Source organism: Amborella trichopoda, chromosome 1, assembly GCF_054954075.1.
Source record: "Amborella trichopoda isolate Santa Cruz 75 chromosome 1, AtrichopodaSantaCruz75HAP2 v2.0, whole genome shotgun sequence".
Classification (NCBI taxonomy): Eukaryota; Viridiplantae; Streptophyta; class Magnoliopsida; order Amborellales; family Amborellaceae; genus Amborella; species Amborella trichopoda.
Genome location: NC_142336.1, coordinates 52264276 through 52290880, shown reverse-complemented (window position 1 = coordinate 52290880; position 26605 = coordinate 52264276). Strand labels below are relative to the sequence as shown.

The window sequence follows — 26605 nt, the reverse complement described above, 5'->3', positions numbered from 1 at the left end:
AAATAAATAGGAAAAGGGCTTAGACAATCTTACAAAATCATTAGAGGGTAAAAAAAATTCCATTTATCACTTTAGAGATTACTTTTTAAATTTTATTTCATAAAAATACTTCTTCAAAAAAGTTAAAAGTTTCCAAAATAACTCATGATCCCGGTTAGAAATCGTGTGCAATTAGAAACATTTTAGTAATTTATCTCCTTAAATAGCTCCGGTCATCACATACCTCTCTGTCTAGTGTTAGGTACGTGAAATTAGATTGACAAAAATTCCCTGAGTTCTATATTGCTAAACCTTGATAATAGAGGTTTTTGGTATTTTAATTGTTCCTTGTTCCAACAAACTATGGCTACTTTTTGTTGTTTAAATAGCATTCCTCAAGTTGGCCAAATCACTAAACTGCCCTAGTTACTCGGGATTTCCAACCTTACCTAGGAGTAATATCAAAACTTTTAAACAAGTTTTTGGTGAGGTACTTCTTATATAAGAGGTTTTAGGGAGAAAATATCTCCTCAAAACAATTAGTGAGGATCTCCCATGTTCCTAGGTTATGAGGGCAGTGGAATAATGTACACCCTATAAAGGAAAGTTCTATGCAACGGTTATAGGCAAAAGTGAGTAGTATTTTCCCCCATAGGCTTGTCATCATCCGATTTTTTTGGATGCTGAGGAAAAATCGACCGCCACTAACCTACTATATTCATGGCGGTTGATTTTCACGTTAAACCATAACGACAACAGACCTATTATATCTGTTGAGAGGTGAAAGAACTATTCACTTTGCCTATAGGCATTGGAAAGTGTTTTTCCCTTATAAAATATCGTTAATTAGGTCATAAGTTAGCACCATGATACGGCTAAAGTGCAAGGGTACACTAATTTAGTGAGAGCAACACACACAAAGAGATAATTTAGTGAGAGAAAAGGGTGGGAGTCAATCTCAACCAAAAGCAAACTGCTGTAATTTTCATTCAAAATTCGTACTCCCTATAAACTCAAAATCTAAGTCTACATGCTTCTAAAGACCCCCTAATAAAACTCATAAAACATGCAAAATTATCCTAGTACCTATGCAACATAAGTTTCAATACAAATTACAATAACTTCAATGCAAGAATCTTAGTTTCCATACATATTCAAAGCTACCCAATTTCCTACAAAAAGCACAAATTCCTAGTGCAATCTTCGAAATTAACTCTTATTGGGACCCTCTTTCGCCCCATTCAAAGGTTATGGGAACTAGTGGTCAAAATTGGACTTTTGGACTAGTGGTCTAAATTGAACTTTTGGGTCTCAAGTTACCTACATTATCCTCCCTGGGATCGAGAGAACTTACCCTCGAGTTTGTATTCGAAGCACGTTACCATGCACACATCTCTTATCAGAAACATGTTACCATGTACACATATCTCATTAGAGGGCTGTTTCCATGTACATATATCCTATCAGAAGCATATTACCATGCACACATATTTTATTAAATGCATGTTGTCATGCACACATATCTTATCAGAAGCATGCCTCAAATGTAGTTACAAGAAACATCAACATTTCTATGTTATGCATATAGTCACAAGAGACATCACTATGTCATACTATCATACATATAAATTCAAAAGATTTTATTATGTCAATTGCAAATCATATATCAATGTAGTAGATATCAGGAAACAATCATGTTGTATTTTCAAAATATTCTTGAATTCATTAATATGAATTTTCATGAAGTGATTCACAGTAATTATTTACACATAACACTTGCACATAACATTTACATATAATACTGGGATGAGCTCAACCAGCTCTAATGACAAAGGCCATGTCTTTCCCACTAATCTTAGTGGGAATAGGAACCGACAGTTCCTCGAAACGCTCAATCGTGAAAGCCCTCTTCTTCAACGTCTTCATGGTAAATCAAATGAATCAAGTTTCTCCTCTTTCACTAGTCCCTGCATTACATTTGTCCAAAAAATTGCATGAATTTATTATCATTAAGAAAATTTTACGCTTTTGTGAGAGCATGTTAGATTCCCTTCCTCTGGTAAAACCCGCTCACGTAGTAACTTTAGGGCCTCAGTATTGAGGATGTGATCTTATGAATATAGCGAACATCGTTGAAGGAAAATATTATTATGTGCGTGAAAAGTGATGTTTTGAGATTGAATAGACCATCCAACGTTTTGAAAATTGGATCAAAAGTGTCCAGTAACCCACAATCTAAATTTTTGAAGTTTCAAATTTTATAATTTAAGACAAACATATATTTTAAGGCTAAATAAAGATTTACAATATTAAAATTATATTTTTGGCACTATTTGAAGGTGGGCTCTAATTTGATTGTTTAGAGCCTCGGCTCTATACAAACCGTACTTATATATATATATATATATATATATATATATATATAGAGAGAGAGAGAGAGAGAGAGAGAGAGAGAGAGAGAGAGTTACAATTTGAAATCTAAAATAGATTAGAAAAAATAGAGTAGAAATTTAAAAATCAAAAATAAAAAATAAAAAAGGTATAAGATTAAATAAAAGATAAAGAAAATCAAGTGAAAATAAAATAAATTCAAATAAAATAACAATGAATAAATAAGAAATAAATAAAATTAGTTACATTGCACAAATTTCATTCTACTAATTAAATAATCAGATTTAAATAATTGATAATTACTTATAATATAGATGATAGAATGTTGCAATTGAAATCTAAAATAGATTAAAAAAATAGAATAGAAATTTAGAAATCGAAAGTCGGAAATAAATAAGGTATAAGATTAAATAAAAGATAAAAGAAAATCAAGTGAAAATAAGATAAATTCAAATAAAATAACAATAAATAAATAAGAAATAAGAAATAAATAAAATTAGTTACATTACACAAATTTCATTTTACTAATTAAAGATAGGTGGGTAATTTTGCAAAAATCTCAAACTCGTACCATAATAAAACAGTTGAAAAAGGTGCCCGTACATAATTTTCCTTAAATTTTTAAGTCCTCTAGACCTTTATTTCACATTCTGATCTTAGCCTAGACAAGAATGGAACTTTGGATTTAAAAAAAAATGGAACTTTGGATTTCTTTGCCTCGTATTTGGACGTACACAAGATATACAAAGAGAAAGTTATATCAAGTGTATAAAGAGGGAGGGATTGCTTTGTAAACTTTCCCGTTATAATATTAGCATGGTTTCTTACCATGCCAGAAACGTCATTCTTAGTCTCTCCACCACCTTGGAGGAGGACTCTTTACGAATAGAGTGGCGAACAACACCTCAACACTCACAACAGCTTCAAATATTTGACTAGTAACCATAGTTAGCAAGTCCGGACTATTAATAATTCGGCTCACTATAAAATCAGAAATAAATCGCTTTTATTTTAAAAAGTTGGAAAAAAAAATCAGGTAAAAAATACGGATCGGAAAAAATACTTCATGTAAAGATATCGCAAATATATCGGACTAGGCTCAACAAATCGGAGTCAAAAAATCGGTTAAGTTTAAAAATATTAGAAATTTTAAAATACACCTATTTAGTACGTACCAAAAAATACACCATGATAAATACACTATATGGATACACCATGATATATACACCATATGGATACACCATATTATAACTACGGTATGGTGAATTGAAAAAATCTGGATATATGATAGGTGTGAGAAACTATATTTTTGTATTGGGCCTTAAGCCCCGATGAAAATATATTATTGAACTTAATAAGGATGTGAACAAGAGCTCCAATTTATAGAATTACAGAGTTGTGCACTACTAAAGAAACTAACATATGTAATGAACCACCTTTCTAATATGGATACGCAATACTCATATGTATACCCAATACTCATATGTATCGGGTATACTTTATTGGATATTGGGTAAACTTTATACCTAATATTTTATTGGATATACCAATACTCGTATGAGTATTGGTATACCCAATACCTATATGAGTATTGACACCCAATATACCAATACCCATATGAGTATTGGTATACCCAATACTTTATACCCAATACCCATATGAGTATTGGGTATACATATGAGTATACCCAATATTCATATGAGTATTGGATATACATATGGGTATTGTGTATACATATTGGGTATTATATATTGGGTATTGGGTATTGGGTGTACATATGTATACCCAATATTCATATACTCATATGTATACATATTGTATCGGGTATATACCCAATACTCATATATATTGGGTATATACCCAATACTCATATGTATTGGGTGTATATAATGTATACATTATACCCAATATAAATGTATATACTCATATGTATTGGGTATATATATATATATATATATATATATATATATAGATGAAGTTGCATTCTTACTTGTAAGATTCCTTATTAAATTTGTCATCCTTAGGTTGCGGATAATGACAATCTGGACATTCAGGGGCCCAGCGTTTTCCCTAAGCGGCTCTTCCTGGCCTTGGCGGTACTTTGCAATAGGCTTTCCCTTGTCTCTTGTCTTAACTCTCGGACCAACTTTCTTGGATGTAAATTTAACTTGGTTTCTTTAGTAAAGATGTAACTTTAATCTCTTACTTATAGTTTAAAACAAAGAACAAATTATCATAAATGACATTGAAAAAAATATTCAAAATTGGAACATTCCTAAAATACCAATACATGACATTTACCATAAGGGATCATTTAAATTCAAGATGGGATATGCCATCAAGACAGTAGAAGAAAGTTTATCTGTCACTCAAAATCAAGAAGACTTTCAACTACTATCAAGAAAAGTTATTGAAAAACATAAAGAAAATAATTACAAATATTTACACATTGGTTTTATACAAATAGCAGTAAAACCTTTGACCCGACTAGGGTTGAACACTTCTGTGCTTGTATGCCTAAGAGATACAAGACACAATATCTTCACAGACTCGCTACTTGGCATAGTTGAATCCAGCCTTTGTAGTGGTCCAATATATTTTAATTGTTTTCCAAATTTTTCAGTTTTTTTAACTGATCCAAATATTCTAGATATACTAACAATAAATTTAAAAACTCATGGTTTTAATATGATCCATGGTTCTCAAAATCTAGCAATAGTATACAGAATATATTACAAAGTTATGAATACTTTATGTCCAAATATCATGAAAATTGATCAAAAAGAGCAAACCATATTATTCCAAACAAATATGGAAAAATCCAATATGATTGTACCCAAAACAATTAAGTGGTCGGAGATTATCCTCCCACAGTCATGGGCATTACACATGCAAATCAGCCCCAAGAAGTACCAAAAAATAATATTCCAAATCAAATAATTGAACATCCAGATGGTAATATTGAAATAAAATTTCAACAATTACAAGTACATGATGATATCAATATTAATAGGAAAAGGAATATAAAAAATCAAATACCAAGTAGAAAATCTTATTCTACTAATCCTGATGTTATAATACTACCTCCTCCGCCTACCCAATCTTCTTCATCTATACAATCAATACCACAGTCAGATTTACATTTTCAAGGAATAAGAAGAACAACTGATCATGTTGTTATTCCTAAGCAAGTATAGCAAATACTCCTGAACCTAGTATAGAAGATTTTCATATATTAACTTTACAAATAGAAGATGAGATAGAAGAAGAAATAAATCCATACGATCAATATTCACAATATTCTGATGAATATATGGCAGCATATTTAGCAGCCAAATTAGAAAGAAAACGGAGAAAAGTTAATAAAGAATATATAAAAAAAGATTATTTATCTGAAGAAAATAAACATATTCGAGAATGGTATTTAAAAACATTTCAACCTAGATTAATAGAATTAATGCATAAAAAATATAATAAATTTCTTAAAAAAGAAAGATTAAATCAAGGATTTTTTATATGATTAAGAGAAATATGTACTCAATATAATATTACTATTCCTTCATTTGATAATATTCAAACATTAGAAGAGAAATCTTATATAAGTACAGATGGTACAACCACTGCTAGTACTCATCCACCTGTGAAGAGTATAATACTAAAAGCAGCTATGCCAGCTAAGGATGAGTCATCACAACCACAATCACTATATGATATTATTGTCACTCCATATAAAATCTTACCTAAGGAAATTGGTAAGAAGCAAGAATTAATTCCTCATATTGTGGAACAGATTAATTATACGAATTTATATATGCAATATTTAGGAAAACAAGCAGAAAGAATAGAGAGACTTGTTTCAACAAAACAACCTTCTGCTACACCTATACCCAAGGCAGTTTTGTTCAAACCACCTCCAGAATTAAATAAAAATAAATTCCATATTGGAGATAATAATAAATCCTTAATGGACCAATTAATATCAAAATTATCTCAGCTCGATATTAAAGGAATACCTTCTCCCAAAATAGATATTCCTCCTCCAACTATTATTAGTTCACTTCCTGAGTCTTTTGATAAAGGAAAAGCAAAGTTACCTGAGCATGAAACAATGATGCTCCAGGAAGAACCAATTATAAAAGATACTATTCAAAATCAAGAAAATGCATTTATGGATACTACTCCCATAAATCTCAATAGAATAGCCTATGGAAAGAATTTGAAACCAATAACGGCTTTACCATACCACAAGAGACCTACACCTATTGATATACAAATGGAAGAAGATGCGATACAACAGGCAGTATCATACTCAGGCAGATCCATAGTAAACTGGAATATAGATGGATTATCAGAATTAAAAATATTAGATGTTATGCGACATATGACAATGTATGCCTCTGCAAATAAAATGGCAGGCAACCCTGATCAAGAGGTTGCAAAAGCAATAGTTAATGGATTTACTGGCTGGTTACGAGGCTGGTGGGATTTTTATGTAGATGATGAAACCAAACAAAGAATCCTCAATAATACTAGGCAATGGACCGCCAGGAATGAACAAAACCAAGAAATAATTTATACAGAGAGTGATGTTGTCAACACTCTCATCTATACCATTACACTTCACTTTGTAGGCAGTACAGCATTATTAGCAGCTAGATCAGAAGATCTGCTATCCAATTTACGCTGTCCTACCCTATCTCATTATAAATGGTATAAAGATGTATTTTTCTCAAGATTACTAATAAGAGAAGACTGTCAGCTAGACCACTGGAAAGAGAAATTTATAGCTGGTCTACCATATTTATTCGCAGAAAAAGTCAAAGAAAAACTGCGAAAGAAACATAATGGAATTATAGTATACTCATCATATACATTAGGAGAACTCTCCGCAAAAATATGTACTGAGGGATTAGCCTTATGTACAGATATGAAACTCAAAAGACAATTAGATAAACAAAAAATTACTAAGCGAAAAGAACTTGGTGATTTCTGCGAACAATTTGGATATTATCTTGATAAGAAAAATATGCCTGATAATTTATATAATAAAAAGGAAAAATATAGATCTAAAAATAAAGATAAGAAAAAATATTATAAAAAATCTAAAAGAAAACTACTTGATAAGTTTTCCCCCAACACAAAGGGAAAAAGAAAACTACCCGTATGTTATAAGTGTGGTAAAGTAAGACATTATAAACATCAATGTAAATTAAAAAAGAAAATAGAATCATTACACCTAGATGAAACAATAAAATCAAAATTATATAATATAATCAACTATGATTCTTCGTCCTCTACTTCTACTAATTCGCATATAGACCAAATCCAAGATGACGATCTTATGTGGACAGATTCTTCTGATTCTACTAATGGTTCAGATACAGAATCATCTAGTTTCAATAATAATTGTAGTTGTCCTATACCAACACATAATGTACAGACACTCACTCAAGAAGATAATTTCATCTTAGACATAATTGACAAAATTAGTGATCTAGATGAAAAAAGAGCTGTCATTACTCAATATTTCTATAACAAAAAATAAAGCCAAATCACTTCCAATGAATAAATCTCCTGATGAATATAATTTTGCTTCAATAATGAAAAGAGTAAGTGAACAACACACTTCTCAACAAAAAGAACCCACAATTTCAGACATTAAAAAAGAAATTAAAGAAATAAAAACTGAAATAGTTCAATTAAAAAATAGGATTAAATCTTTAGAACTACAACAACTATCTCAACAAGATTCAGAAACAGATGAAATAGAATTCGATCAAATGATGAAATATGAACCAAATCCATCTTCAGATATTCCTGAATCTTCAGAAGCTAAGCTACAAATAGTAACTATTCCTTCTGTCAACTTAATAGACAAAATAGTAATACAAAAATGGTTTGTCGAAGTTAAGATTATTGTTGCAAAAGATTATAGCTTTGAAACTTCAGCTCTAATAGATTCTGGAGCTGACCTTAATTGTATCAATGAAGGACTCGTACCTTCTAAATACTTTGATAAAACTACTCAAATACTAAATACAGCAGATGAAAGTAGATTATTTATTAAATATAAATTATCTAATGCTTCAGTTTGTAACAACCATCAATGTATTGATACACCATTCATTATGGTAAAAGGATTAAGTCAAGCTGTCATACTTGGAGTCCCATTCCTTACTTCACTATATCCTTTATCTATAGATGAAACAAGGATATCTTCAACCATACAGAATATTCCAATACATTTTAATTTTATACAAAACCAAAATCAAAAGAATTAAATAGTGTTAAAAGTCAGCTACAAAACAAAGAAAGATTTCTTTGTACCTTAAAACAAGAAATCAAATATAAATCTATTGAAGAACAAATAATTACTCCTTCAATTCAATAAAAGATTCAATCAATACAAAAACAAATAGAAACTACTATATGTAGTGAACATCCTAATGCTTTTTGGAAAAGAAAAAAACATAGTATAAGTCTACCTTATGAACAAGGTTTTGATGAAAAACAAATACCTACAAAGGCTAGACCAATACAAATGAATACTATTCTGCTTGATATGTGCCGCAAAGAAATAGCAGATCTCCAACAGAAAAAACTAATACGATTAAGCTCCTCACCTTGGAGCTGTGCAGCCTTTTATGTAAATAAAAATGCTGAAAAAGAACGAGGAGTTCCTCGCCTTGTTATCAATTATAAACCTCTCAACAAAGTATTAAGATAGATCAGATATCCTATCCCCAATAAAAAAGATTTATTAGACAGAGTTGCTCAAGCCTGCATCTTTTCTAAATTTGATATGAAGTCTGGATATTGGCAAATACAAATTCAAGAACAAGATAAATATAAAACAGCATTTAATGTCCCGTTTGGTCAATATGAATGGAACATTATGCCATTTGGTTTAAAAAAAGCTCCATCAGAATTCCAGAAAATAATGAATGATGTCTTCAATGCCTATCATCATTTCATGATTGTTTATATTGATGATGTTTTAATATTCTCTGAATCTATAGAGCAACATATTAAACATATTAATACTTTTATACATGCTATCCAAACAGTTGGACTAGTTGTTTCAGCCAAAAAGATAACTTTATTCAAAACTAATATTAGATTTCTAGGTCATATGATCAATCATGGAACTATTATTCCTATAGATAGATCAATACAATTTGCTGATAAGTTCCCTGACCAAATACTTGATAAAAAGGAACTTCAAAGGTTCCTAGGATGTTTAAATTATGTTAGTGATTTCTATCCCAACCTTGCCTTAGATTCTAAACCTTTATATGACAGACTCAAAAAGAATCCTCCACCATGGACAAATATTCACACTCAAGCAGTACAGGTAATTAAACGCAAGGTAAAGACTCTAGAATGTCTATCCCTTCCTCATCCAACTGCTTTCAAAATTATAGAATGTGATGCTTCTGACAAAGGTTTAGGGGGCATTCTTAAACAAAAAATTGATTCTCAAGAACTATTACTTCATTATACTTCTAAAGCCTAGAATCCCACTCAACTCAATTATTCCATGGTTAAGAAAGAACTCTTAGCCATAGTTCATTGTGTTTCTAAATTCCAAAGTGATATTTTAAATCAACATTTCTTAATACGTACTGACTGCAAAGCAGCCAAAGATATTTTGCAAAAAGATGTTCAAAATTTGGCTTCCAAACAAATTTTTGCACGATGGCAGGCTATCTTGTCCACCTTTGATTTTTCCATCGAACACCTTCCCGGGTCTTCCAATTCTCTTCCTGATTTTTTAACCCGTGAATTTTTGCAGGGGGGGCAACACTGACTCCAACGACGAATCACCAATTATCCCTTGCCTTACAGCTGTTCGAGGAGAATAAGAATAATACTAATATTTCACTGTCACCTTTATCAAATCAAATGGGTTCTCGAGGCACTTCTCGCCGAGATAAACAACCCATGAGAAATATAGTTCCATATGAAGGGGAACCCCCGCCTTTGGCAATACGTTCACCTTCACACTCACCCATTCACCAAATTACCTATCCAGAAGCACATGCTTCTAATCTTATATATTCACCAGCTCAATCCAAATCTGCTTCTATACCGAATATGCCCAGATCTGCATACATCGAAAGAGCCTATCTTATGGATATTATCATAGATGAACAACATATTCATACAGATCCCATAAAACTTGCACCAATATATTTATTGAACCATCTCAACCCTACCAATGGGGTAAAAATCAGAGAATATTATGAGGCTATACTCATGGAAACAGGGTCCATCTCTGTAACCCATTATTTCCAGCAGAATACCAGAATAATTGCTTATTCCAAGGTTCAAATAAAAAAGCTACTTTCCTATGACGAGTGGGGTTGCAATCCCGCAGGGAAAGAAACTGCACAACCCAGATTTCTCGTATAAATATTATAAATATGCCGAATACATAGAAGCCTGGCATAAATTCTTTTATTATCAAAATCCAAATAACAAACACAGCTGGTACCTTCAGTTCCGGCTACCTGTTTTCGAAAGATTCCCCACATGGTTTCAAAATTGGTTCTTGGTGTGGGGTTAAACATCTTTGGTTCTACCTCCTGCTTTCAAAAACATGCAGGAACAATTTATACAATATAATAATAGTGACAATACTGTTGATACTCACCTGTACTTCATAGCATTATATCAGATCCCATGGATCATGAAATGGGACTATACTATTTCAGTTAATAATACAGCCGATTATACCTATATTCTTCGATTGGGGAAAACCATCTCTGTAAAATGGTGGGACATTTTCCAAATGGATCTCACCACTACCACACCAAAAAGAATACCCCAACAGACACCTAAATACCAGCCAAGCCCAAATACAGCCAATACCTCTTTTGACTTTCCAACCTATTTACGAAATATGTTGCAAACCAATCCCAATGCATCCAAGGAAGAACTTGAAAAACAAATGAAAGAGATCTTTGCTGAGGCCGGAAGAAAACCAGTATCTTTCGAAGAAACTGTACAATCTTCCCCACTTCACACCAATAGATACCTTCAATTGAGTGAAGCTGATCCAGATCCAGAAGAAGAGACAGATCCAGAAGAAGACGATCCAGACGAATTCAGTCAACGACCGTAAACAAGTCTCTATCAACATCACCACCAACAGCAATATCAATAATCCAAAAGAGGAACAGTCTCCACCGATAAAGCTCCATAAGAGACAAAATTCCTCCCACAGAAAACGACAAAAAGACTATTTCAATATTCGAAGCACTGTACCCACTTCTATATACGACAACAGGACACTGTACAAAAAGTGATTCACTGTGGCCACGTCTCCGACAACAAATACTATTCCAGACAGAAAATACTGTAGCCACTTGAGATACAGACAAACAAAGCACTGTTCATAATACTTTTTCTCTTTTCTCTTTTGTTTGATTCCCTCTTTTGTTTGATTCTCTCGAGTCACCTCATCTTTATTTGATTCCTTCCTATCCTCTTTACTTGCTCCCGAAGAAACCTCCCTCGCCTATAAATAGAGGAGCCTCCTCTCATTCCAATAAGGTCTTCTTCTCTCAGCCTTCTTTCTCAGCTCCCAAAGGTCTTCTCTTCTCTCAGCTTTCTGCCTCTACTCCCGAGGGTCTTCTCCTCTGAGCTTTCTTCCTCGGCTCAAGGTCTTCTCTCTGTTCTTCTTCTCTTAGCCTTATTTCTCTCTCTCTAAGGTCGAACTCTGCCTCAACCATTCTCTTTTTCTGCTGCCTTCGTTCTTTGAGTTCTCTGAGTCTCCTCTCTCTGACTTTTCTCTCTAAGTTATATCTCTCTAATTTCTCTCTCAGTCTCTCTGAGTTTATTACTACTCTTCTGAGTTCGAAATATTGCATCAAACATCAGAGCTATCCTGACCTTCATAGCTCATCATATTCTAAGCATATGATCAGGTTTTATCCTTCACCTTTCTTTCTATATCCATTATGTGTGACTGCAATCTAAAATCTCTCCCTTCATACTGTCCACAACACTGGAAACTATTTTCCAGTTATTGTATTTGTACACAGTAAGTTTCAGATTACCATCCTGTCTTTTTCTTTTCTTCAAATATGTAATAAGTTGTATTATACAGTTGCTATGTTAGTGTTTGCTCTATTCTTGTAAAAATTATACAGTTGTTATAAAAAGTGGTTATATCTGTTTATATCATGCAGTTTAAGATTTTATTTAGTATAAAGATTGGCGAGTTATCTTATGCTCAATGGTTCGTGATTGATATCTCTATTATCCCTTTACTTTGCATACTTCTTTTTATCCTTAATTATTACAAAATCCTACAAGAACTTGTTAAATATAATAGCCTCTTATTTACATATTTACTGTAGAGTAGATCAGTCTACTCCAATAAAGAATCAAATAACTTCATATTTTGATTAAATTATATATATATATATATATATATACATTATATACCCAATATAGTGTATACCCAACACATATGAGTGTATACAATATATACATTATATATACCCAATATATACATTATATTGTATTGAGTGTATACCCAATACATTATATATTGAGTGTATACACTGTATAGACAGTGTATACCCAATATATAGTGTATATACACTGTATATATCCAATATACCCAATACACTGTATATACACTGTATACCCAATATACCCAATACACTGTATACCCAATATACATTGTATACCCAATACACTGTATACCCAATATACACTGTATACCCAATATGCACTGTATACCCAATTACACTGTATACCCAATATACCCAATACACTGTATACCCAATATACACTGTATACCCAATATACACTGTATATATAATATATACATTGTATATATACTGTCTATATAGTATATACCCAATATACAATATATACACTGTATACCCAATATACAGTATATACCCAATACACAGTATATACACGGTATATACCCAATATACAGTATATACACGGTATATACCCAATATACAGTATATACCCAATACACAGTATATACACGGTATATACCCAATATACAGTATATACCCAATGTACAATATATACCCAATGTACAGTATATACCCAATGTACAGTATATACCCAATATATAGTATATACCCAGTATACAGTATATACCCAATATACAGTGTATATAGTATATATACACTGTATATACATTGTATAGTGTATATACCCTGTATAGTGTATAGTGTATATATAGTGTATATACACTGTATACAGTGTATATACATTTTTTTTGTCAAAAATATACACTGTATATATATGTACACTGTATATATATAGTGCATATATATATATATATATATATATATATATATATATATATATATATATATACAGTGTACATATACACTGTATATATACAGCGTATATACAGTGTACATATACACTGTATATATACACTGTATACCCAATATATTGTATACAGTATACCCAATATACAATATACCCAATATACTGTATATTAGGTAAGCCCAATATACTATACATTGGGTATGCCCAATATATTGTATACCCAATATACTAGATATACCCAATATACTAGATATACCCAATATACTGTATACTGGATATATTGGGTATACAGTGTATATTGGCTATACACTGTACCAATATACCCAATATACACTATATACATTGTATACCCAATATACACTGTATACCCAATATACACTGTATACCCAATATACACTGTATACCCAATGTACACTGTATACCCAATATACAGCGTATACCCAATATACAATGTTTACCCAATATACACTATATACCCAATATACATTGTATACACTGTATACAATACAATAATGTATATTTTATATTGTATACAATATATTGTATATTGTATATTGTATATATTGTATATGGTATATTGTATATTGTATACAATATATTGAATATTGTATATTGTATATTGTATATTGTATATTGTATATTGTATATTGTATATTGTATATTGTATATTATATATTGTATATTGAATATATATATTGTATATTATATATTGTATATTATATATTATTGTATATATTGTATGTACAATATTGTATATATTGTATATATGCTGTGGGTTTTTCTGGTGGCCTTTGGGGAATTTGGGATCATCAGTAGTGCTTTGTTCTCAGACAATCATCAATGATCGGTTTTGTGGTAATGGTTTTTTAAGGCCTTTTTTTCATTTTCGTTGGTTGCTTATGAATGCATGTGGGCCTAATACTCATGCTCTTAAACTTGTGTTTCTTAATGATTTAACTTCATGTTTGAAGGAGGCTTGCTTGCCTGCCTGCCTGCTTGGTGGGGGGGATTTCAATTTCATCTGCAATTCTGATGAAACTTCTTCAAATGTGTCTTATAATGGTGGGATGAGAATATTTAATGATTTTGTCGTGACAAATGGACTGATGGAGCTCCCGGTGTCTGATGTTTAGTGCACCTAGTCTAATAATAGCCTTGTTAATATGGTTATGAGCAAATTTGACAGGTTTTTAGTCTCGACGGATTGGGAAAGCCAGTTTTCCTTGGCTTTGGTTTCTTCTTTGGCAAAATTATCCTCAGATCATGTACCATTATGCTTACAATCTAGCAAAAATGTTATGGGGCCTAGACCTTTTCTTATGGATGTTGATTGGTTGCTTGAACCAGACGTGGTTGATTTGGTGAAGTATATCTGGTTAAATACGATTGTGATAGGACATCATAGTTATAGATTCCATAAAAATTGTTGACTGTTAAACACCATCTAATTGACTGGAAGCAAGTGAATAAGTTCTATTTGAAAATGAAATTAGATAGTGTTATGTCACAATTACAGTCGTTAGAGGAGGATACTTAATTGTTGAGAGTATTTTCGGTGGAGGTTGCAACTACTAAAGATCGACTGGAAGCTGAATTGCATGATATGTTAAGACAAGAAGAAGTTTATTGGAGACAGAGATCTAGGGTGAAATGGTTGAAAGAATGTGATTTAAATACTGCTTTCTTTCAAGCAATTCCAAATTCTAGAAAGCGCCTTAATGATATCTCTGGAATCTCTTTTGGTAATTTAATTGAGGAGGATGGTGATGTTTGGGATAATAAGTTTGTAAAACATTTTGAGGCCTTTACCAACGAATGCATTATGGGTGCCTCTTTTCTTGGGGTGCAGTTTCAAACTTTATCTGATCTTCAGGCCCGGGAATTGGAAATACCTGCCACTATGGAAGAAGTAAAACGTGTTGTTGTTTTATCTCTTAATGGGGATAAAGCACCAGGACCAAATGGTTTCCCATTGCTTTTTTCTCATAAGTTTTGGGATTTTGTAGGGGAAGAGGTCTTTCATATGGTGGTTGATTTCTTCAATCATGGTGTTATAGATAAGAGCATTAACTCTACGTTTATTTCTCTAATTCCTAAAAGGGATGCACATGCTGGTATTTTTTATCTGAGACGTATTAGTTTGCTGACAAGTCTCTATAAGATTATTGCAAAGTTGCTATCTTTCAGACTGAAGAAGGTTTTGTCATTAATGGTCTCGAGCCCACAGTCATCTTTTATTAAAGAAAGAATTATCACGGATAGTATTTTAATTGCTCATGAATGTCTTCATTCTAGAGTTCTATGCGTAGAATCAGGTGTGGTGTTGAAATTATATTTTAGAAAGGCATATAATAGGGTTGAGTTGAATGTTTTAAATGAAATAATGCTAAAAAAGAAGTTTGGAGTCAGATGGAGAAGTTGGATTAGAGGTTGCTTATCCTCGGCTCATTTTTCAGTTCTGGTGAATGGACACTCGAAGTGGTTTTTTAAGGCTTCCAGAGGTTTGAGGCAAGGAGATCAGTTGGTACCATTTTTGCTCACTTTGGTGACACATGGTTTTAGCCTAATGCTTAAAAGAATTGAACAGAGAGGTAGGTTCAATGGCTTCAAGGTGGCTGTTCGGGGGCCAATTATCTCTTACTTCTAATATGTGGATGACACGCTCATCTTCTGTGATACAAAGGTGAATCAGGTACAAGTTATCTCTTTATTTTTATGACGTTGTGAGGTTATCATGGGTCTCAAAGATACTTTTTCAAAATCCACTTTAGTGGGTGTTGGTGTTAAAGTTGTCTTGATTGAGAAATTAGCTTTGATGATGGGGTGTACGGTTGGTAGTCTTCTTTTTAATTATCTAAGAATTCCTATTTCGGATAAAAGGCTATCAAGATCGGTGTGGGATCCAATAATAAATAAACTTATCTCCAAGCTGGATTTATGGAAGTCTAAATTCTTATCTCTTGAAGGGCATATTACTCTAATCAAATCAACTCTATCTAATATGCATGTGTACCTATTATCCTTGCTTTATATGCCAACCCCTATTGTTAAAGAAATTGAGTGGCATATGTGTAATTTTTTATGGGGCTTGTTTGATGGTAACAAAAAATTCCATTTGGTGGGTTGGGATAAAATTTGTACTCCTAAAGCTGAAAGAAGTCTAGAGATTCGTAAGATCAAATTAGTTAATTTAGCTCTGTTATCGAAATGGTGGTAGAGGTCTTTAAATGATGAAGATCAATTGTGGAATGAAGTTTTGGTTGCCAAATATGGTGCGGATAATAGTGGCTTTATTATTAAAGGAAGAGGAGGAAGTTGTCAATCCCAATTTTGGAAAGGCGTATATACTCCACTAAAAAATTGGTGGTGAGAGGTGTGAGGTGGGAAGTAGGTATACGGTCCACTATTGATTTTTGGAATCATGAGTGACTGTTGAGGTTTAAATATTAAAAAGTGTTTGATAAGACAATCAATCAGCATTAAAAAGTGGAGGTTAGGTGGACTTTTGATAGATTTTCCTGAGATATTCATTTGAGCTATAATGGAGTGCCAGATGTTGTTCTTAATCAATTTTGTCCTGGGATATTCGTTTGAGCTATAATGGAGTGCCAGATATTGTTCTTAATCAATTTTGTGAATTGTTGCTAGATCTTGATACGATTTATATCCATGCATCATGAGGATGAAGTTGTCGGGAGTTAACTACAGATGGAATATTATCAATGAAGTCGGTGCATCATTTATTATTTCATGATAGACTAAGTTGAGAACAACCAAAGCTCATATCCATTTGGAAATGGCAAATCCCACATAAGTTTCAAATCTTTTTGTGGACTCTTTTGCAAAATTAAGTACAAACAATTGATAACTTGAAAAAGGAAACGATAATCGTCAATATTTGCTTGTTGTGTAAAAATAATATTTACATGTTGTGTAAAAATGATGAAGCGACTGAAAAGCATTTGTTCATTCATTGTCAATTTACTTCAGCATCGTGGACCCGAACCTTTCAAGTTATTGATTTTCAAATGCCATTACCAACACATCTTGATCTGTTAGATCAACTCTCAATTCCTTCTTTCCCTAAAAAAGGGGTAGATGATTTGGTAGATTTTTAAGGCTTCAATCCTTAGAGATTTTCAAATGTCATTACCAGCACATCTTGATCTGTTAGATCAGCTCTCAATTCCTTCTTTCCCTTAAAAAGGGGTAGATGATTTGGTAGATTTTGAAGGCTTCAATCCTCGGAGAAGTTTGGTTGGAGAGAAATAGGCAAATTTTTTAAAGCTTCTGATGAGATGGATCGTGTAACAGATAAGATTTTTCAAAAAAACATGTATCCATTCACATGTTATAACATATATTTTATAACTGGAAGCCACTTCTCATGTGTGACAGTAAGAAGCAACACTGTGGCGGCATCCAATTACCATAACAACTATTTTGTTAATTGTTCATTGTTCTGGAAGCCATAGCTTCCAAAACAATGTTAAATGACGAAGCCACTGCTATGCTACCCCTAATGGACACCACAGATCCAATTTCAAGAGTGATGGATGCAGTACTCCAACCAATGTGTTTGGTACAGAAATACCTTATCTTGGGTGAGACGGTTGTCAATGTTCATATGCAAAAAAAACAAGGGCTCAGAAGTTTTCTAAAGCCAATATTTTGGAGTACAGCTGGAAATGATTTTGATGAAATGATAGATTGATGTGTACAAGAAAAAAATAAAAGCAGCTGCCTATAATCAAAGCATAAACTTAAAATATGTGAACAAGACCAAAATTCGACCAATGTTAAGCTTATCTTATCAATCTTACCCGTACTCTTGCAAACGCCAAAAATAGAGGGGGGAGGTGAACTGCCTCGCAAATGCACCCTACAACAAAATAAAAGATACAGAGGAAACAAAAACAAGGTACTCATGACCTAGGCTTCTCTTTCTTCTCCTTAAAAAGGGCCAACAGCGAGACCCCAGAGACTTTGACCACCTTAAAACGCACCCCAGGAATATCTCCCACTGCATGCCCCTTCCTACCGAACCCAGCAATCAACACCTCGTCCTGTGAAAATGAATATATAACAATTTAATAGTGCGAGTACAGCAGAACAACTAAAAATTTCACAGAGAAATCAAACTAATGACAATGGAATTAAATTAACACTATAAATGGTGAAAAGACATCCACATGAAATAAGGGTGATCACGCCATCCAATCAAGGGTTCAACATTGGACAGAGAGAGGTACGCATGGAATTAAAGAGCATTAGGTGGTTCCCATTCTTCTCCATCAGCATCCAATCCATCCCATCGACATAAAATTTGGGAGGAGTCACTGTTTGTTATACAGTGATAATGTTTTACAACCTTTCAAAGGGGACAACAAATTCATGTGCATTATGGTCTTCCATAAGGAACAACAAAAATCATGTGGATCATGGCCTTTCACAAAAACACAATAACCTCTTAAAACAAGAGGTAAGGGTATCAAAAAAAAGTTGCAGACTTGGAAGGACTTCCTTTGTAATTCAACCTCATCCATATTACAAGATTTAGGTGATCCTGCAGCCTCACGCATACACACTGGTTTTCATCCTGGTTTTCTAGGGTTTGGGACCCAGAATGCATCCTAAACTGTAATTTCCATCAGATCCATGAATTTAGAGATCAATAAAAAATATTGTAGACCTGATGATCTTCAAAGAATTGAAATGAAGGCCCAAAGAAAAGTTACATGATGGATCATTTACGAGGCTCAATCAAGATCCATGTTTGGGATCCTCAATCCATCTCCAAACATGGATTTTGAGAGGTACACACTAGAATAGGTACAGCCTGGGATGCCTACAGCCCATCTTAGCAAAAGATTAGCATAAGATACAACAAGAACATCCACATCGCCCTAAAGAACGAGGCAGGGGTTCACAAGCATCATGTGGCCTGTCTTGCTATAAGGCTTGAAATTCCTAGTTGTCCGAAACTACCCACCCAAATCTGTTTCCAAATTACATATGGTTACACAGCTTTCCCTCTCTTTCGAGCTTCCTCAGAGTTAGTTCAGGAAAGAAAGAGTTTTCCCATTTCCCAAGAGGTACTGTGGTTTTTGTCCTGATTAGAAAACAATAGTAATCCCAACAATAGTAATTCCAGAAACCCCGTCTCTAAAATTGATTAGGATGTTCGTGCCATCCTCTGTATGTGCTTATACGGTTCCAATTATGAAGAAAAAGAAAATGCAAAGCAGAATGTCAATGAAATCAAGTGCTTACATTTTCCTCGATGTAATTCAGACAACCATCGTTGGGAACGAATGCTGCAATCTTCTTTCCGTTCTTAATAAGCTGAACTCTTGCACACTTTCGGATAGCGGAGTTTGGCTGTTTGGCCTCAATGCCTCTGAAAAACATCATTTATCACACAATATGAGAATGGAGGAAAATCTAAAATAAATACCGTTTATCAAAAACAAAACAAAATTTAATAAAACAAATGTGGAAAATAAAGGGATTCAAATTGTTCTTACATCTTCTCTAGAACAATACCCTTGGCATGAGAAGAACCTGCGAAAGGCTTCTTCCACTCGTTGCCAAGATGGCTCTTCTTGTAAGATTTGTCAGCCCACTTCTGCCTCCTTCGATGAGTTTTGAGCTTGCGCCCAGCTCCCATACCACGTGTCTTCCTGCCAAAAAGAAACTAGTGATTCCAAAATTGTGCAAGCTAAAAAGAAAATAACGATTCCAAAATTGTGCAAGAAAAATAGAAATATATCGAAAGGGAACCAGAAGGAACCAATCATGCAAGCATGCAGGCACACAACGAACTTCTGCAAGCAATTTTGGTGGACAAATCTCTCATGGCAGATTTATGGAGACGTATAGCAAGAGATATCAAAAAAACACAAACCATGCAAGCTCACGTGCACACACACAAATCGAACATTTGCAAGCAATTTGGCCTAACAAAGCTCTCAACACTTGCCTGCAGAGTAGTAGAGAGCGGCTTGCATGGAAATGTGCATGATAAAGATCTCAATTTAATAACTGACCAATGGGCCAAATCATTTATCCCCAGTGAACATGAGTGTAGCATGATTTCCTCAGAGAATAAGTACAAAACCTATTACATTAACTAAGAAGAATGCGCCATTTAACTGAAACATTCAGAATCTTGTAAAATTTGCAGCTAAATTTTTCCTTTCCCTTGGCTTTACAAAATTAAAAAAACAATAATAAAAAAGATTAAAATAAACATTTTTTTTATGACAAAAACATAGGAATAGATAAGAAACCTTCCCAAATTTTCAAATGAAACATGGAAGTAAAGTGGCAAAAAGGTTGTTGTCAAGCAACAATCAAATTGCCCATTCAAATCAGGGCAATTGAAACGATATCTTGACATTAATTTCCTCTGTTGCAACAGAGATGGGCCCATTCTTATCAGGGGCTATCTCCCAGATCCTGCACCAGAGATTTCCATTACACAATAGCCAGTTCGGACTTTGTTTTGGTGTTCATAGATTATCAATTTTATAAAGGGCAATATCATTGGGAGAAGACTGTTATCAAGCAACAACCAAATCGCCCATAAAATACAGAGTAACTGAAACGATATCTTGACATTGATCTATTCTGTTGCAACAGAGAGGGGCCCATTCTTATCAAGGGCTATCTCCCAGATCCTGCACCAGAGAATATTATTACATGAAAGGGTCTAAATTCTTTTTTCATAGGTTCACAACAACAGAGACAGACAAGATAAAGAATAATGCATATTTTCAAATGGTTCATTGAAATTTGCACTTCAAATAACCACACATGTAAATAACGAAAACAAAACTTGAAAATCTAAATTAAAAAGAAATTACTATTAATTCCTACATATCGTTTCTTTCACATTGATCATTTTTATGGTGACATCCATGCAATACTGTCAGAAGCTCGGTAAGCAGTTGTCAATGATATCAAACTAACACCCGGCCAGTTATAGCTCCTGAAGAGAAAGACTGCTTTTGTTATGGCTACAGCCAAAGTGGCAAAGCAAGAAATGGGCCATAGGAAACCCCCATCTCCTGGTACATGTAGCACACATGCACTAGATAGAAAAAAATATAAACAGAGAAACTAAAAACCACTATAAGAAGTAGATGGGAAAATAAAGAATTTTCAAAATATCTGAAGGGGCAAAAAATATTAGAAAATCATGAATTATAGAAACACTTCTACAGGAAACCAAAATGTCGACAATCAAAAGGGTGAAGAATCCAAAAGTTATTGTGCAAAACAGAGAACCCACAAAATTTCTCCAAGGGAATGAAACCAACTCTAAAAAATGAAAATCAATGCTAATATTTGTGTCTCAAGTGTCAAAAGTTATGTAACCATCAATATCTCATAAATCAATACATATCATAAACCAATTTCTAGAATAGTAGTCTTAAGTTGCATGAAGGACTAGGACATAAATGTTGGCGCAGCACTAACATCACAATTTCCCCCGTATTCATCAAAGTCAGGAAACCTAAACTATGTTTGGGAGCGAACTCGCTCTCAGAGTTACCTTTTTTATATACGATTTTTTTACATACTCGTATGTTTTGGTTTTTCTTTGAAGGGAAAACCAAGGTTTCAACCATAATTGATTAGAGGATGCCGGAGAACGAATCAGAAAGATGTAAATATTATCCAATGCTTCTCATATGGAACATTATCACACGCATATTTTCATTTTCTTTTCATTAATGCTCAGCAAGTAATCTAAATCTTCAAACAAAAAAAAATTATTCTTCTAAAATAAAGAAGAAGACATAGGGGCAAATAATACCCTATGGCACAAAAAGTTAGAGAAAATAGGTTATATTTTTTCGCAAAGACTACAACAAATTTCAGCCCTTCTTAGGGCTAAAAAAAATCCCTGTGCAAGACTTCAAACCCAATAATTACACATTTTCAAATAAGGAAAGCACATGAATAGAGAACTTGAGACAGGGCATCATCAAAAACTTGGATACATGTGTAACGAAATGTGCAAATGTATTAAATAGGGTTAGAGTTAATATTATTCATATCCATTTCAAATGGCCAATCTCGATATGGAAGACATGTAACCTTACATGAGATCTTACATGAGATCTGAGACAAAAACAGTTAAAAAAAAAAAAAGAGGAAAGAAATCAATATCCCCGAATATAGTAAGTAAATGCAAAATCACGTCAACCCAAACATTTCAATGACTGAACATCCAATCCAACAAAGCATTCAGACCAACAAACACAATGCATCCAATCCAACAAAGCATTCAGACCAACAAACACAATTCATGAAACTGTACAAAGTAATCAGATCCATATTAAAAGGTTTCACACCTAAAAACAAAACAAAACATAACAAAACAACAAAAAAGAAATGGAGATAGATCTCAGAGCTCTATATACAATTAAGCAGCCCTCATTCTCAGGATATCGATCACAAGGAGGAACCACATATGAAAAACACTCAAATCTCAGACCATGCTTGTCTGTTAAAGGCATGGAATACCTCTGAGAACTCTAAAAAAAATCTGCTAATACTCATCAAATAAAACTAAAACTGTGAAAAACTCCGCGAATACTCATCAAAGAGATCGAAAGTACAAAATAGTAGAGAGAAGAAGAATACCCCATCTTGTAATGAAATCTCTGAAGTCGCTCCCTCTCCTCTCTTCTCTCGCTCTAGCTAGCTAGCAACCGTGAGGAGGAGCTTGAGACGAAACCCTAGCTCTTGTTCACCATTATATAGAGGGGGCGGAATGAGCAAAAACAAAAAAAATAGATTTTGTCTAAGAAAATAACTAAAACAACCCCAGCCTATCTTGATATACCAAACATGTCCCGGAATTCATAACTCGCTGTATGCTCTTGTGTAAAATAACTGTAGATAGGATCAACTATAACCGTCGCCTTTCGAGATGAATGGTGGGATGACGTTACCATTACTAGCGTAGCGTGTTTAGTGAGTATTCACGGGCGGCCGTGACCGTCCATCTTTACAGCCCACACTAATTTTCTTGGAGTATTGGGTTGTAATTTGGTGTAGCGTATATTTTGTATCATGGGTTTCAGTGTCAGAAATTTGAATTAAAAATAAAAAATGGGTATGACATATCCGTATACTATATGGGTGTTATGTGAATTTAAAAAAAATGTTTAGATACGAACATATCCATATACTATGTGGGTGTCTGCGTATATGCACATGTCTATATATTAAGATGGGATTGTATACTATGAGATTGTTTACCTTTGTAATAACGGGGTCACAAATACCTCGAGCTATCTAATTTCAAATTGGACAACTTGTTCGATAAAGTTTTTTTTTTAATTTTTAAACTTAATCAATGGCACATTTATAACCACCCAATTTGAAGTTTGACAGACATGAATAATTGTGATCTTTTTTAATAAAAAATAAATAGTCTATTTGTATATCTTCTTTATTAAAATTTATGTGTAGTCCATGTTTGCATTTACGTATTCCACAGTTTATATGCCACAACAATAGTAAAGCAGTATAAAAAAATTAAATTACATTGATAATTTAAAAATGCCACTTGATAAATTAGAATTTTATTCATCAAATATTGATTATAAACCGCTGTAAGGTTGTGTCAAGACAACATGGAGAAAAGCTAAAAACCATGAGTTAATTATTAAATCAAAATACAACGCCTTTATTGCAGGGATTTTGAATGGGGTCCTAATGAATTCAACCAAAATATATGATGACACCACTCTCACCTTCAATATAAAATATTTTAAAAAATCATTTTATTCTAAACTATTTTTATCATTTAAAAATATTTTTAAAATAAAATATAAATTATTGTTGAATTGGAATTTTTAAACAAAAAAAATACCAACTTCAAAGAATGAAACATGTCCAAAAAAAAGAACACAAGCTAAGAGAGCTCTATAGAAAGTCGACATGTCTGTCTATGTCCATTAAGTGTCAGGTTTTGGAGGGAGTATACATGGAAAATAAGGAAGTTTACGCTAATATATTGTATAATTTATTTAAAATATTTCATATGTATGCTCATGTATTTTTTTCATTATTTATTTTTTCTAAAAAACACTCATCACTTGTTTTTTAGGGATTGTAACTATAAGACCATTTATCATTGTTATAAGGAGGCCACTATCATTCCTAGCAATTATATGGTGACATATAATTGGATGGCTTGGTGTGTATCATAAAGTTTGAGAAAAAAAATTTAACATTAAATCTAATAAGTGACACACTTAACCACCCAATTTAGAATGCGACAGACAAAACTGATTGTGACTTTCTTATACTATAAATAAATAGTCTCTTTGTATACTTGGAGGAAGTGAATCATAACTTATCGAATGCAATTCAAGCATTAAAAATCCTTGATATTGATCATCTTGGCTTGAAAATTATGGTTGTAAACAAAATATAGGATTTCAAGCTCTAAAAAAAATGTATATTGTAACAACTCCCTAAAAATAAGTGTTCATAGATCCACAAGATCTGTACCATTTTTTAGTTCTAAATTTCATTGTTGGTGTTGAAAATTGATTTTAGAACCATCGTGGAGAATTTTTTTGTGCCAAGTGCTTTGCGGATTTGAGGTGAGACTTTGTTTTGTTGCTTTGCGGATGAAGATTTGATGTGAGACCCTATTTTGTTTTCATAAAGCCTAGGCCTTATAGAAACCTCATCCAATTTTAAATTGAAATTTTTCTAATTTTTATTTATTATAAATTATCAGGTGGTTCTAATGTAGACCTCAAATATATAAATCCACACCGCACTTTTTTACCCATGTTTTTCTTCATGACAGGAGCACATTGTGCACTTGCTTCCTCGAGTAAAACATAATTTTTTGATCTAAAATTTTCTGGAGTACCTTAGAATCACCTAGGGGTGGCAAGGGCTTGGGTCCGACTGGACCACGACCCAGACCCAAATAGTATTCGGGTCCAAAAGTTGGACCCATACCCGTACCCGTTGAGTCCCAGGTCTGATCGGGTCCCTTGCCACCCTCACTATGAGCTTCTTCTTTTTTTACCATTTTTTTACCATCATATACCTATATTATTGGCAACAAGGTCACAATCATCCACCATTAGATTTCAAACTGACAGATTTGTCGTTTAATAATAATAGCTAAAGATGACTACGAGTTAATAATAATAGCTAAAAATGACTACAAGTTCTTATGGTATAAGAACATTAATATGCCCAAACGAATAGGGGTTGAAGTATTCTATCTCAAACAGTTTACGGTTGGACCCGAATAGTGTTCGAGTCCAGGTTTTGGACCTGGACTTAGACCCGAATAGTGTTCGGGTCCAGGTTTTGGACCTGGATCCAACCCGTCAGGTCCAAATGTTAGACACATACCCAGACCAGTGTCGGGTATACCCAGTGGGTCCTGCGTCAAGTCCGGGTCCATTGCCTCCCCTAGAATCACCTAATGAAAAAAATTGAATAAAAATCTGATTTTTTAATTCAAAATTGCATTTTTTTTGTTGAGAGACTAGGTATATGATGTCCTCTCCATGGAGAGGAATACACCTTTTTCTTAGGAGCCAGTGAAAAGAGTAGTCGATAACTGGAAGCTCGGAATCCTTCTTCAATTTGGTTTCTATTTTCTAATGAAGGACTGATTGGAAACATGAAGTTCTGAACCGTCTCGATTGCAACCAATGATAGATTAGTTGAGGGACCAATCCAAATCAAGGAGCCAGAACATTAGGAGAAAAAAAAACGAGTCATGAAAACTCTTGACCTCTTTGAGTATCCAAACCAAAGCCAGAAGAAAAACTGGAAATCAGTCCGATTTTCAAGACTCCAGGCCAATTTGGGAATAAAAGCAAAAATAGATACCACTTAGATGTTAAGTCTCCAGAATTAG

The 26605-nt window shown here is 33.4% G+C and overlaps 1 protein-coding gene and 3 non-coding genes across 4 annotated transcripts; all 4 read right to left on the bottom strand.

The window, feature by feature from the left end:
- Positions 1–18430: 18430 nt before the first annotated feature.
- Positions 18431–23424, bottom strand: LOC18434886 (small ribosomal subunit protein uS12). Its single transcript, XM_006844947.4, has 4 exons — positions 23341–23424; positions 20211–20366; positions 19957–20083; positions 18431–18749 (listed from the first exon to the last, which is right to left on the bottom strand). The coding sequence occupies exons 1-4, from the start codon at positions 23343–23345 to the stop codon at positions 18609–18611; spliced, it is 429 nt and encodes a 142-aa protein (XP_006845010.2). The 5' UTR covers positions 23346–23424; the 3' UTR covers positions 18431–18608.
- LOC148783919 (small nucleolar RNA snoR111) lies at positions 21022–21143 on the bottom strand. Its single transcript, XR_016047561.1, has one exon. It is a non-coding gene; the product is annotated as a small nucleolar RNA snoR111 (small nucleolar RNA).
- Positions 21243–21364, bottom strand: LOC148783918 (small nucleolar RNA snoR111). Its single transcript, XR_016047621.1, has one exon. It is a non-coding gene; the product is annotated as a small nucleolar RNA snoR111 (small nucleolar RNA).
- On the bottom strand, positions 21612–21713 carry LOC148783917 (small nucleolar RNA snoR109). Its single transcript, XR_016047586.1, has one exon. It is a non-coding gene; the product is annotated as a small nucleolar RNA snoR109 (small nucleolar RNA).
- Positions 23425–26605: the final 3181 nt, after the last annotated feature.

Excerpts from the sequence above, each read along its gene's own strand:
- LOC18434886 (XM_006844947.4), bottom strand. Across the intron at positions 20,084-20,210 it reads GGTATTGTTCTAGAGAAGAT|AGGCATTGAGGCCAAACAGC; the intron begins GTAAGAACAATT and ends GATGTTTTTCAG. Across the intron at positions 18,750-19,956 it reads TGAATTACATCGAGGAAAAT|GACGAGGTGTTGATTGCTGG; the intron begins GTAAGCACTTGA and ends TCATTTTCACAG.